At 35.6% G+C, this 14,229-nt stretch overlaps 1 protein-coding gene across 2 annotated transcripts in view; it reads right to left on the bottom strand.

The window, feature by feature from the left end:
- TSG101 (tumor susceptibility 101) overlaps positions 1-14,229 on the bottom strand; it is a 41,437-nt gene that overhangs the window by 19,685 nt on the left and 7,523 nt on the right. For both annotated transcript variants that reach the window (XM_065937268.1, XM_065937269.1), the window contains 3 exons: positions 10,783-10,946; positions 4,796-4,922; positions 1,101-1,167 (listed from right to left, as the gene is read on the bottom strand). In XM_065937268.1, coding sequence (XP_065793340.1) covers positions 1,101-1,167; positions 4,796-4,922; positions 10,783-10,946 — 358 coding nt within the window. The remainder of the gene's footprint in view (positions 1-1,100; positions 1,168-4,795; positions 4,923-10,782; positions 10,947-14,229) is intronic.

The raw sequence follows: 14,229 nt of genomic DNA, 5'->3' as shown, positions 1-14,229 counted from the left end.
TCTGTAACTTAATCAGAAAATTAACAGCCTTAAGAAATCTAAAACTGATAACCTGTTACTGTATATAACAACCATAGGAATCTGTCTCTCTTGTCTCTGATGGATGTTCATCTAGTCTCTGCTTACTCATCTAAATGTAAAAGAATATTTACTACCTTATTAAGCTCATCCCTGAAACTAAGAAAGGCCCCCAAATAAATATCCTTGCTAAATTTAACTTATAAGAGTCAGCATATTATATATGTACATACATATGTTTATTTATGGCAGGTGTTGAGGAAATTTGGCTGCATTTATTTGTGAGGGTTTTTTGAAGCTGAGAATCGAGGGTTAAAATTTTGTTAATTCTTATTAATTTCGAGTAGCTGTATATTTCATCTGGGCACCAAGTATAGGCCTGTCTTGCATTCTAAGCCAGTCCCAAGACCACCTTGGATTCTAAGTTAACCCCAAGGAGTGGAAACTACTCCTAGATTACCACTGAAACAGGCACACATTTAAAACATGGGTTAATAATTATTTCTTACTGATTTTTCTCACATGTATTATTCACAGACTAATTTTATTATTAATTTACTTCTATAATATTATCATATGGATAACAAAGGTTGGCAAAAAACTGAATAAATAATAGTCTATGAACTGAATAAGTATTATCATGCGGACAAGAGTGACCCCATCATATGAACTATTAATTCATCCCCTATAGTTTACAGAAAAGGTCAGTTTTTTAAAAGGATATTAAAATATTTTTCTCCATGGCTGAAATCATAGTTAGTATTCCATTAATCTTTCATCTATTTACAATGGGATATACAGAGTTCTCAAAAGGAAAGGATTTCAAGGTCCAAAACTAATCAAGATCATCGTCATTTCCCACCCCTTTCCTGTCTGTAAATAGAATAGAGCTGCATTTCCTTAGAACGGAAAAAACTCCTGTTCAACTATGTATATACGATAAAATTACACCAATATACTGAGCTTTACCTTCCATTAAATTACAACCAAATTTACTTTAATGCCCTAGTTAGCACCCATTATTTTATTCTAGATCTAAGAGAATTTCTAAAACAACTATTCAAAAGATATTTTTTCATTACCTGGGATTGGGAGGGTACCCAGATGGGTATGCAGAAATTCCACTTGGCATGCCTGGCATGTAGGAAGCTAAAAATAATTTTTAACATTTTAAAATAATATGCACATAGTCCTGGATATACAGGTTATTAAATAAGACTTACATCACTATCAAACCACAGCAATATTTCATACAGGTAAAGAATTCAAATCTTGCCAACAAAACACTCCATCCATATTAGTTCTTTACTACAGCTAATAAATATCTTCAAATCACATAATTCTAAAAGCATTAAACATGACTTATGACAACACACATGACAATCCCAACAAGGAATAACTGGCCAACAGGTCAACTTGGCTAGCTCTTCAAGCCTAAAGGAATCTACAATCTGAGACACGAGTCAATTCAGTTTGGAATTTGGAGGAAGGGGTCCAAGGTCAGCTTCTTACAAAATGACCTCTTTATTATATCTAAGATATCTTTTGATATTTATTACAAGATTATGTTGACCAATTAGCACAGTTGGTTTTGTTGGCTTCAGTGAAGATTTTAAAGGACTTCAGATTACTATTAAGAAGTCCTACACAGAACTTATATTCACCTAGATTAGTTAAAACCAAACAAACAAAAGCTTGGAAATACTAAGGGGGAATACTAAGGGGTTCAAAGCTAGCATGCTTAAAGAATGTTTTATGTCTATTTTAAAGAGAACACTAATGATATAGAAGCTAGTCAGTGGTGCCAAGAAGCTAACCAACCCAAGAAGAAAAAGAGAATTTCAGCCTTAACTAGAAATGACTTGTCTGAGAATCAAATTATCCTCAGTGAAATTTTTTTCACTGAATGATGAATTAGCTATTAATTCAATCAATAAATATTTTAGTGCCTTCCTATGAAACGTACCAGACTGGGAAAAAAAAAAAAGACTTCCTAGCCTCAAGCTGCTTATAGTCTTATGAGGAGATAAACAAGGAGTATCAATACAGAGGGACAAGTGTCATGACAGGATGAGTACAGAGTGTTATATATGGGATTGTACTGCTGCTGATGCTAAGTCGCTTCAGTCGTGTCCGACTCTGTGCGACCCCATAGACGGCAGACCACCAGGCTCCCCCATCCCTGGGATTCTCCAGGCAAGAACACTGGAGTGGGTTGCCATTTCCCTCTCCAAAGCATGAAAGTGAAAAGTGAAAGTGAAGTAGCTCAGTCGTGTCCGACTCTTAGCGACCCATGGACTGCAGCCCACCAGGCTCCTCCATCCATGGGATTTTCCAAGCATGAGTACTGGAGTGGGGTGCCACTGCCTCCTCCGATGGGATCGTACAGGAGGTAGCTAATTTCAACACAGGATGTGGTGGTAAACAAGAGTGATTGAACAGATGAATAGTATACAAAGTCTTGAAGAGAGGTGGAACCTTCCAGAAATAAATTTTTGGAGGACATAATGCAAGTAGATGGCAGAAGCTTGCTGGGCTCTGACTACAGGCCTTTAAAGTCTTTATCAGAGTTGCTGAGCTTACACCCCCAAGTATCAGTGTTCATAGTCTTCCTGTTAAGATATATCTATAGGTATCATAAGTAAATTTTTTCTTAAGAAAAATGAAGCTAAGGATGATGTTTAATGCTATTTCAGAAAGGGAAAACACTTTCCAAAATGTCACAACTGCTAAGTCTCATAAAACATTTCTTCTTCCTGGGTCAAAACACGGTTGATCTTTATGAACATCAAAAGATGAGGCCGGCCACTATTAGGTATCAGCAACATGTACAGTCACTTACTAGTTTCTCTCCCCATGTTAGTTTCTCTCACACACATATAAATGACATTTCACCATTATAAGCAATATTCTCATAATTATAAGTAATTTTCCTTTTCTAAGGTTCTGCAAAGCTAGTAATTTGACCAAACTCTATAAATTTTGATTTTGGGAAACAAGAAAAGTTATCTGAGTCCAAGACTGATAAGGAAGCAGATAATGAGGTGAAATAATTTCAGAGCTAGAATAAAATGGAATACAAATAAGCATAACATATATAAGGATTAAATAAGAATATGAAGTGTTTATCTGTGTCTCACAGTTACCACTGATTAAGTGTTGACTATTACTGTCAAAAAATGAAGTTTGGCCATAGCACACTTTTTTGGTGTGACTTCTACCTAACTCTAAAGTCATCCTAAAACCAAAGATCAAAAATATTTAAAGATAATGATGATAATAATAAAAGTACATAATTTTTCAACTAGAAGATCGTATTTGTTTAAGTATGGATCCAAATTTGTGGGCTTTTCCTTGATGTGTATGTGTAGGACAGAATTCAGACCTTCATTTCTTTGCAGTCATACCTAATAATAAAGAATACTGTTTAAATGTATAAAAAGTATTGAAAAAAAAGTACTGGGTAGACAGTAAGTTGGTCTCTTTTAGTAATTTACATATATTAGCTCTAGACTGTTTAGTGATTTACAATGATGAGTACAAAATGGAATTGTAACAGTAATCTGTTTGGTGAGATCTCTTTCGAGAATGCTGCACTTCCCATGTTAATATAAAACTAGAAGAAATTTTGGAAAAATATGCTGCTTAGGAGACTAACTTTCTTACCTTTATTGTAAGTGGTCACTGGCTGCGTTATTTGAGCATATAAATATGAATGATGAGCTAGGAAATATTTGGCATTTCAAACTTAGATGGGCAAGATTAATCTTGTGTATTAAAGTCAACAGAATTTATTAAGATGAAAACAAATTTCTGGACCAAAAGAATCCCTAGAATCTACTTTATTAAAAGAGCTACAAAATGCTACAACCAAACCTTTTCTGGGAAAGTAGGGAAGGAAAAGGATTCAGGAAATTCTGTTAGATTTCCATTCAGCTTGTGAGTCAAGATGCCACTCAAGACAGAATGAATAAAAGAGGAGGAGGATAATTTTCAGCAGAAGGAAAATGAAAGTTAATGTAATCTAACTTATAAGATAAATAAATTTGGTTAATTATAAACAAAATCTGTTAAAAAAAACAAACCACAGCTCAAAACACAATAAACAGGTTTAGTAAAGTCAAAACAAGTACAACCAACTCTCAATCATCTATAGTGATTTTAAAGTATCAGTAAGAATTATTAAAAAAAAAAAGACAAATCCAGAAATAATAGAGATAATGTACACCAATTAGGGGAGAATTGATACTGACTCCATGCCCCACCCCCTGGACTCAAAGTAAAATGAATTGGCTGTACTCAAGAGAAGAAAGCTGAGAGCTAGGTCATTGTGTATACCCAGAATAGCTGAACATGAATGATATAGTTGATTTTGTAATTGATTATTATCTACAACGCTGATCCTGGAGTTGCAAAGAAAAGGAGAGGTCAGATTGCCTTTCAGGTTGTATCTGCCTCCAAATTGATCAAATAAAGCTATTCCATGGCATGCATAATTAAAAAAAAAAAACTCCAGCTCTATTCCAGCATTCTTTCTCCTCCATTTTGGAATCCAGCACATCCATAGTTAAGATTTCTACCCACAAACGAAAGCCCAAATGCCAGTCTTTGTTGGGAATCTGTACATGCAGATGTGGGGCCTCAGAATACCTCCAAAAAATCCACTAACTTGATAAGCTAAAAAGCAAAGGGAAGTCATTAAAAAAAATTATTTTATAAGATTTTCTGTTTTCTTTTGTTTATACAAGTTTAAAAATCAAATCTCAATTCTACTTACTATTTGGTGGCCCTGTTGCCTGGTATGGTGGATAGGATGCTGAAACAGTAGGACGAGAGAAGACAGGAGGTTCATCTCCAAACACCACAATCATGACTTGAATAAGCCCCAATAAGTCTGACTGTGGCTAAAAATGGAAAACAAATTTAAGGCAGTTACAGATTTAATTTTTGGTAAACAGGAAATGTCTGGCCAGTTCTTATCTGTTTTCAGCTTAGTTCCACAATTTTCTTTGTAGGACTCCAAATGTGAAAATTACATTTAACTAACAGAGCTATGTGATTTCTTATTATTTCTTATTATGTGTAGCAAGGCTGCTGTTTCATGTATAGAAAACCAGCACTAGCGAAAGCACCATACTGCAAAAATTCAGATAGTATTGCTCTTCATGTGACTCCATATAGCTAACCAAAATTTACTGTATTTCCAGAGGACAAATTAAGGATTCTGGTACAAATTTAGGGAGAGATGTAAGCACTAGTCACAAATATTATTTAAGGCCTTTAAAAAGATAACAATGTTACCTTGAAAACACATGTTCCTCAACTAATTTTTATTAAAGATAGTACTGTAATTTCTTAAATTATAGGTAGACTCCATTTTAGAAATTACGAGATTGTTGTCCAAAAGATACAAATTGTTAAAGGATCTTTCCTTCTAATATCAGTTACAAAGAGAGTGCTGTATCCCATAAAGGCTGCTAAATTTTTTTCTCAAATATCTAACTGATCACTAATTTAAGACAAACTACGCTAGGCAAAGTTGTTCAAACTGACTTATCTGATGATCCCGTTTCCACCCATTACTATATTTTGTGTATAGCTCATCTCATATACTTTATTCACGAGTTCATCAAGTTCTGAAGGGTTACTCAATGATCCTGATCTGCTAACCGTCTTCATACCTTCCCTTCTCCTGACAGAAGAATTTACTAGCTGTTTTCAACTTTCCTAAGCACCATTTTGTTTACTTCTGTCCCAAAGCATGGTCAACGACAACAGATAACATTTCAGAAAGGCTCTTATGAAAACTTAGCGATTCTCACTACTCCAGTATCTTTCTCATGTATGTCTATGAACTGACAGGCTGAGGCTGGGAGCAAGCATGCAAAGCATCTGTGCAGCGCTGAAGAGAGGGGGCTGGAGGTTATGGCTGGTGTGTGGGGGCTGCTATTGGGAACCACAAAATTTAACCTCTTATCTTTAGTTCAAGAAAACTCCCAAACTCACTCAGAAAGTGATTTTAAAATCATGCAACTTAAGAACTGAGATATAGCATAAAATTTACCATCTAAAGGTATACAGTTCAGTGGGGTTTTCCCCCCATCATCACTATCTAATTCAGAACACTGCCATCATCCTCAAAAGAAATCTGTATCTATTAGTGATCTTTTCCAATTTCCCCCTCCCTCCAGCCCCTGGTAATCACTAATCTATTTTGTCAATGGATTGCCTACTCTGAACATTTCATGTAAATGAAATAATGTAATACGTGTCTGGCTTTTTTCACTTAGCATATTACTTTCAAAGGCTCACTCATGCAGTATGAATAAGTACTTCATTTATACAATCTCATAACCATCATTTTGTCAAGACAAGTTTTACTTTAATTCTTTATCATACCATTCCTTTCATGTTAGTTTTTGAAAGAAGGAAAATGAACTGTTTGTATCTACTTTCAGGCCTATTATAAAGCAATAGGACATTAATATTTCAGAATGACAAATTACTAATTTAGAATAATATGGAAAGGATACCAAAAAAAATAGCAAGAATATTAGTTTATTTTAGCTCAAATGCCTAAAGGTCAACTGAAACATATCTTTATAAAACTGCTTCCCTATTGAAAACCCTGGTAAGAGCAAAATTGCTTCCTTCCCTATCCCTTTTGTTTGCTTTTCCAGAAAGCAATAAAAAGGTTAATTTTACATTCCAAGCAGTATACATGTTCAGAATTAAAATTAATAAGCAATTTAATTGGTAAGATCAAGATAAATGACAGCAGCCCTCACTCATCTTCTGCATCATGCTAGATTACTGCAATAGCCTTCTGTGTGGCTTCTAGTTTTCCTTATTTGCTATGATTGAGAGGATTTTCTATAGAAGTTCATGCTCCCCACACCTAATACAGAGTTGTTGCTGAGAATCAGTTGCTTAGGCAGTAACTACATTTTCCAGTCTTTCTTGCAACTAGATTTTACTAATGGACCATAAGCAGAAGAGATTTAACTTCTAAGCCAAGGTGCATAAGGAACGCAGTCCTCCACTAGTCCCTCTTTGCTTGTCTTCCTTGATGCAGAGGACTCTGAAGCCCTGGGAGGTGGTGGCACCACAAACTGGAAAGAGCCTGGTGCCTGGAGCTCTAGTGAAGGAAAGTTGCCTGCCGGCAAGGAAGACTCCCAGTGGGCTATTATGTGGGCAAGAAATTTCTAGTGTTAAATCTCTAGAATGTTTTAGAGCAGCTAGTGATTTTTCAGTCAGAAAGCTAATTAATGTATTTACCTAGTATACTTCAGATATTATACCTGATAATCACTGCATTTAATACCCTACTCTTGTTCAAACACCTAAAGTGACTCCCAAGTGCTTACAAAAGGACAAAATCTGTAGCTAAAAATCAGGATCTTCCTTGATATAACCTTGAATACCACGCCAAAATTAGCTACCATTATGTCTTATTAGATCTGTGGAATATATCATACATAGACAGATAAATGTATAAAACAAATGTAACTTTAAAGAGTAATCATAAAGGAACTATTTTTGTAGCCATCACCCAACTTAAGAAGATTGACAGTAACTTAGAAGTTCCGGACTGCATCCCCATCTATTTAGTTACCCACTTCTCTGACTTAGTGGATGATCATTCCTTTCTTTAAACATACTATATCTCATAAACAATTCTCTAACAGTATGTTTAATTTTTCATATTTCTGAACTTCATATGAATTAAATCAAAGTGTATTCTAGTCAGACTTACTTCAGCAATGTTTTTAAGATACATTCTTGTTCAAGAATATAATTATAAATTCATTTTGATGGCTGTATGGTATTCTACTGAGTGAATATACAACTTCTTTATTCATGCTTCTATACTGCTAACAGTCATGTGGATTGATTATTTATGTTGTCGTGAACATTCTTGCTATGTTTCCTAGTATACATGTGCAAGGTTTACTCTTGGGCAGTGGTTTTCAACTGGGGGTGCTATTTTAGCCTCCTAGTGAATATTTAGAAACGTCTAGACACATTTATAGTTGTCACAACTGTGTGTGTCATGGGGCATCTACTGGCATCGTGTGGATAAAGGGCAAGGATTCTATATCCCGTAATGGACAGGACAGCCTTTCTACAGGAGAGAATTATCCAACCCCCAACCCACAACGCCAGTAGCACTAAGGCTGAGAAACCCCGCTCTAGCGTAAAGTAGAACCAAGGAGCAGAACCGTGAGGACACAGGGCATGCCCACTCACAACTTTACTAGGTGATGCCAAACTAATTTCGAGTAGCTGTGTAAACCTCCATCAGCAATGCCTAAGGGTTCCCTTTATTCCACATCTTAACTCTTGGTATGGTCAATCGGGAGTGAAAATTTAATGGACATGTAATGGTACCTTGTGAATTTTAAATTATTATATATTTCCCTCTCCATTAGCAGGATTAAAATCTTTCCATATATTTATTGGCCATTAGGATTTTTTGTGAAATACTTATCCAAGAGTTTCATCTATTTTTCTACTGGGCTTCTTTTTATGATTCCCCAAAGTTATTTTTATGTTCTGGATATTATACTGTAGATGACGAGTATATTCTTTCAGTTTATGGTTAGTCTTTTCACACCTTTTAATGTGTGTTTAATGAACAGAAGTTCTTAATTTGCATAAGCTCAATTTAGTCTTTTTCTTATTTCTGCTGTACAGCAGTGTGATTCAATTATACATATCATTTCTCATGTTCTATTATAGTTTGTTACAGTATACAATATATTTTTTTTTAATTAAGGTATAAACATTTTTTTTTTTAGACCTAACACTATTGCACATTTAACAGACTACAGTACAGTGTAAACCTAGCTTTTATATGCAATGGGAAACCATGCAATTCATGTGACTCATTTTATTGCAATATTTCGCTTTATTGTTATGGTCTGGAATCAGGTCTGCAATGTCTCCAACATATGCCTGCATAGTGGATCTTTATTCTGGGTTATTTATTACGTTCCATCTATCCATCTGAATACTTCTCTGACAATTCCAAGCCATCTTAATTACTAGTTTTTTAAAAAAACATTTTGATGCCTATAAGGCAAGTCCTTTCCATCTTATTCTTCTTGGCTATTCTTAATCTTTTGAATTTCCATATAAATTTTAGATTCAGCTTATCAAGTTCAAAAAATTAAGAAACAAATACACAAAGAAACAAAAGCTTCTCTTAGGAAATAAAGAGTCTATATAATACTGAGTCTTCCAATCCATGAATAAGGTTCTCTTTCTTTCTCTGTAATGGATGTGTACATCTTTTGTAAGGTTATTTCTAGGTCACTAGCATTACAAATATAAAGTATTTATATGCCAGTTCAGTGATTCTCTCTTCTGCTGAGTCCAATCTGCTACTAACCCACCTATTGAGTTTTTAAATTTCTATTATTCTATTTTTCAGTTCTAAGATTTCTATTTGGTTCATTTTTAATATAATCATATACCTAACATAATTCTCCACCTTGAACACATTAATCATAATCATTTTCAAGTCTCTGTCTGATAAATGGGTTACCTGAGGGTGGTGCCTGTTTCTAGTGTCTTTTTCCCCCACTCTATGTCCTATCTCTTGATGTACTTGATAATTTTAAATTGTATGCTTGACACTGTTCATGAATAATTACACAGATTCTATATACTATCTTCCCCCAGCCAAAGTTCACTCTATTTTATCGTTGGCAGGTAAGTATGGAAAATCACCTTAATATAAGCAGGGGCTGAGCTGATTCTAGGTTGGAGTTTTATAGGGCTCATTCTGCCTGAGTTCTCACTCACAGGGTGTGTTCCTCCAGCATGCCAACTAAGAATCCAGGGTATTTACTTCTACCCGTCCTCCTTGATAAGGTTTTGAACTCCTACTGCTTCCACAACCTAGGACTGTTGAGAAGTTGGCTGTGTTTTTCAGAGGGTCTCTGCTTAGCTTTTTTTTTAACATTGTGTCTTTGAAATTTAGGAATTCAGCATATGTCTTGAGGGGGAAACTCAGATTATATCTGGCTCCCTTCTTTGTAGCTTCCTTTTCTCCTAAATTCTTGGCTCCTAAAATACTGGGTAGCTAGCAGACAGAACAAATGTTTTCTTTGGGGCTCTAGGAGACTGTCAGAAACTTTGCAGTCTTCTTTGCCTCTAGCTAAGGCCTTCTGCTCAGATTCTCAGCGTCTCACCTTGCACCAACAATCAGTAAATACTCCTAGGGAAAACTGACAGAAGCTGATTCATCTTTTTACGGTTTCCTTCTTCATAGGATCTTGGCCCTTCAAGTCCTAACTGCCTCACTGTTCTACAAAGTGTTCCACAGATGTTGGTTCAACTTTGTTTGGTTTTCTAGCAATATTTTAGATAGAAATTGTCAGAGCTAAACCATCAAAAGTTTATTCCTATTACTTCTTGATTGGAACACTTTGAGTAATGAGATTTGAACAGTGTCACAAATATATGCCAAAGAATACTACTTTTTAAAGTGTATTCCCCACATGTGAATTCTATCTATTCTTAAAGGTTCAACTCAAGCAAACAAAACAGTGACTGCATGTATTCTGTAAACTACCAAGCTCTATAAAAACACAAGACATGTTTCTTTCAAAAGCCTTTTTCAATTACCCAGCTCAGTGATTAGTGATCTCACATGATCTTATCCTCCTTTAATACTCCTTGAGTGTTAACATAAAGTAGATGCTAGTGAACAAAATATATAATACAACAAACTCACAGAATACCATTAATACTTACGTGCTTCCATTCATGTAGATAAGGAAGATATATCTTCCCATTAGCATCCACATGCTTTCCTGTTTTAATAGTCATTGAGCTAGTAGGCTTAACGAAACAGATAGGGGGATTATACGGATATGTGTCCAGCAGCCACAGGCAGATTGGAATATTGTATGTATTACCTGAGAGAGAAAGAGAAACTTCAGTTACTCTATTTTTATTATTTTTCAATAATGGTTTAGTACCTAAGCAAGAAAGAGTTACAACTAAGCAACACTTAAAAAAAAAAAAATCACAACAAATATTTTATGTTTCAAAGTCTGTTTAAGATCAGCTTCTCAAAATTTCAGTTTGTAAAATACAAGAGCAGGATTAAGGAGTTAACTGATCACTACTCTACCAGTGTGAGCTTACTGCTGTAAACAGATTATTCACAAATTATCTTTCATTTCAAGCCATTCTTTATTATTGGACTTCTGTCACTTCAGTTACTAAAATTTCCTGGGAAGACCAGAGATAACGACGTTCTACCAGAAAGGGATATACACTGGACTTGAAACTCCCGTGCCAAAAGTCAAGACTGTGTAAGATCTAACCCAAATGTCAAATAGATGCTGACTGTTTGGTCACAGCTTGACCAATGAATGGCTTTTCAGAGGTGGTTTCAAAATCAATGATGTCATCTCCTTCTCTTTATGAAATAGAATCTCTCTCAGCTGAGAAACTTGCCTACGTGTAATCAAAATGAACAGTGTTTCAAAGGATCCAATAGAGTTAATATACTGAACATAAATCAAAGACTTTTCTTACTAAGCTCAAAGCCCAATGTCCCAAGCAATCATCTGAATCACCTAGCAATTCAGATACATGTCCCCTTCTGAGAAACAGTGTTACTTCATAAAAGTATATATACATACATTTCACTTGAAAAAAATCAGTGATGGGACTTCGGATTTATTTTTTTGCTCAAAAGTACTTCTACAATGAACCACCCCCCCCACACACAAAGGATACATCTTAATACACAAAACATAACTTTATTTCCACCACCTAGAATTCTTTGCTTTGTGAAACGACGATGCTTTCTCCAGAATTACTCAGGCTTAAGAGCTGTGCCATATAAAAAATGGTGAGGGAACAGAGGTTTAGTTTAGATAAAATGTACATAAAAAAGGGAACCCTTGTGCACTGTTGGTGGGAATATAAACTGGTGCAGCCACTGTGGAAAACAGTATAGAGATTCCTTAAAAATGAAAAACAGAACAAAATACTATTTGGCAATTCTACTTCTGAGTATTTATCTGAAGAAAGTTAAAATGCTAATTTGGAAAGCTGCAACATTAGTGACAATAGCCAAGATATGGAAGCACCCTAAGTACCTACTGATAGATGAATGGATAAAGATGTGGTATACAGATACACAATGAAGTAGTACTGAGCCATAAAAAAAGAATGAAATCTTGCAACTTGTGACAACATGGATGGGCCCAGAGTGTATTATGTTAACTGAAATAAGTCAAACAGAGAAAGACAAATAAAGTATGATTTCACTTATAAGTGGAATTGAAAAGACAAAACAAATGAATAAAACTAAACAGAAACAGATTCATAGATTCAAAGAACAAACAGGCAGCTGCCAGAGGGGAGAAAGGTGTGGGGAGAGAAGGAAGTGAAGGCGATCAAGAGGCTCAAACCTCCAGCTGCAGAACAAATGAATCACGGGTATGAAATGTATAGTTAGGGGAAAGTCAATAATTATGTAATGATTTGTATGGTGACAGATGGTAACTAGACTTATCATGATGATCACTTTGAAATGCACAGAAATATCAAATCACGATGCTGTGTAACAAAAACAGTGTTAGAGGTGAATTATCCTTCAAACATGCACAAATAAGCAAACATATAAAAAGAGATCAGATCTGTGGTTATCAGAGGTGACGGCTGGGGGGAAGGGTGAATTATAGGAAGGTATCAAAAGGTACAAACTTCCAGATTATAAAATAAGTACTAGGAAAGTAATGTACCACATGATAAATGCCATGAACACTGCTTTTGTTGTATATGAAAGCTAAGAGAGTACACATCACAAAGGAAAGATATTTTTTTTCTATTTCTCTAATTGTATCCATAAGGGATGATGGATGTTCACTAAACTTACTGTGGTAATCATTTCTTGATGTATGAAATCAAATCATTACACTGTATACTTTAAACTTATCAATGCTATTATCAATTACATCTCAATAAAACTGGAAAAAAAAATGCTTTTAATTATGTCTACAAGAGTTTTCTGCCTCCTACTTTCATACCTATTCACTCATATCAGAGCTTACTTCCTGGGGTAAAGGCAAAGTCAGTTATTCTGCATTTTACTCATACTTGCTCTATGAAATGCTGATGCGCAAGTGTTTTCTCCCTCTGAATGGTTGACTCATCCCTTAATAATAAGTTTGAACATCATTTCTTGGATGACCTTCCTCTATGTTCCTGTTCTCCTCTATAATCTCACAGCATGTACTTTATTATTCTATAGCAGGTATAGAATAGTATAAATATCTATTTATTCCCCATTTCCTCTATTTCTGTATGTTCTTCCAGATACAGTACATCTTTTATTCACCTTTGTATCCCTAGCCCTTAACCCCTACGCATAGCAGGGGAAAAAAAAAAAGATCAGTGGGTAGGTTACAAAGACACAGGCCTTAGCTAGTCACAAGAAACAATTAACCAACAAAAACAGAACAGCTGCTTATGAAGCTGAATGCTCCATCATCGCTTTAAGTATTCCATCAGAGGGTGGCTGACTGGCTAAGAGATGTAATTATCCTTCATCAGCATTACAACCATAGATAATAGCTAATTTTGGTACCTCTTTATTATATACCAGTCTCTGAGCTAAATCCTTTACAATATATGTTATTACAAATTAATTATTCCTTGAGTTAGGACCATTATACAAATGCTATAGATGCCCACTACCACAAAGCTTGGAGAAGGAAACAGCAACCCACTCCAGTACTCTTGCCTGGAAAATCCCATGGATGGAGGAGCCTGGTAGGCTACAGTCCATGGGGTCGCAGAGTCGGACACGACCGAGTGACTTCACTCACTTCATACTTTGTCACTGGAGAAGGAAATGGCAACCCACACCAGTATTCTTGCCTGGAAAATCCCACGGACAGAGGAGCCTGGTGGGCCATGGTCCATGGGGTCAGAGTCGGACACGACTGAAGTGACTAAGCACGCACCACAAAGCTAATCGATTACAAAGCGAGAACTAAAACCCTACTCTGCCCTGACTGTAAAGCCTTTATCTTAGTCACTACAGTACACGGCTTCCCATTGTCAGATAAGTTTGAATAGGATGGGAGACTGAACTAGGAGGCAGCCAAGATCCCTTTCTAGTTCTAAGATTCTCTGAAACAAAACTCTCCCAGTGCTTCTAGGTACTTACTTGTTGAT

This window comes from Muntiacus reevesi, chromosome 5 (genome assembly GCF_963930625.1).
Source record: "Muntiacus reevesi chromosome 5, mMunRee1.1, whole genome shotgun sequence".
In the NCBI taxonomy this organism is placed as follows: domain Eukaryota; kingdom Metazoa; phylum Chordata; class Mammalia; order Artiodactyla; family Cervidae; genus Muntiacus; species Muntiacus reevesi.
This window is presented reverse-complemented; position numbering and strand designations above follow the sequence as displayed.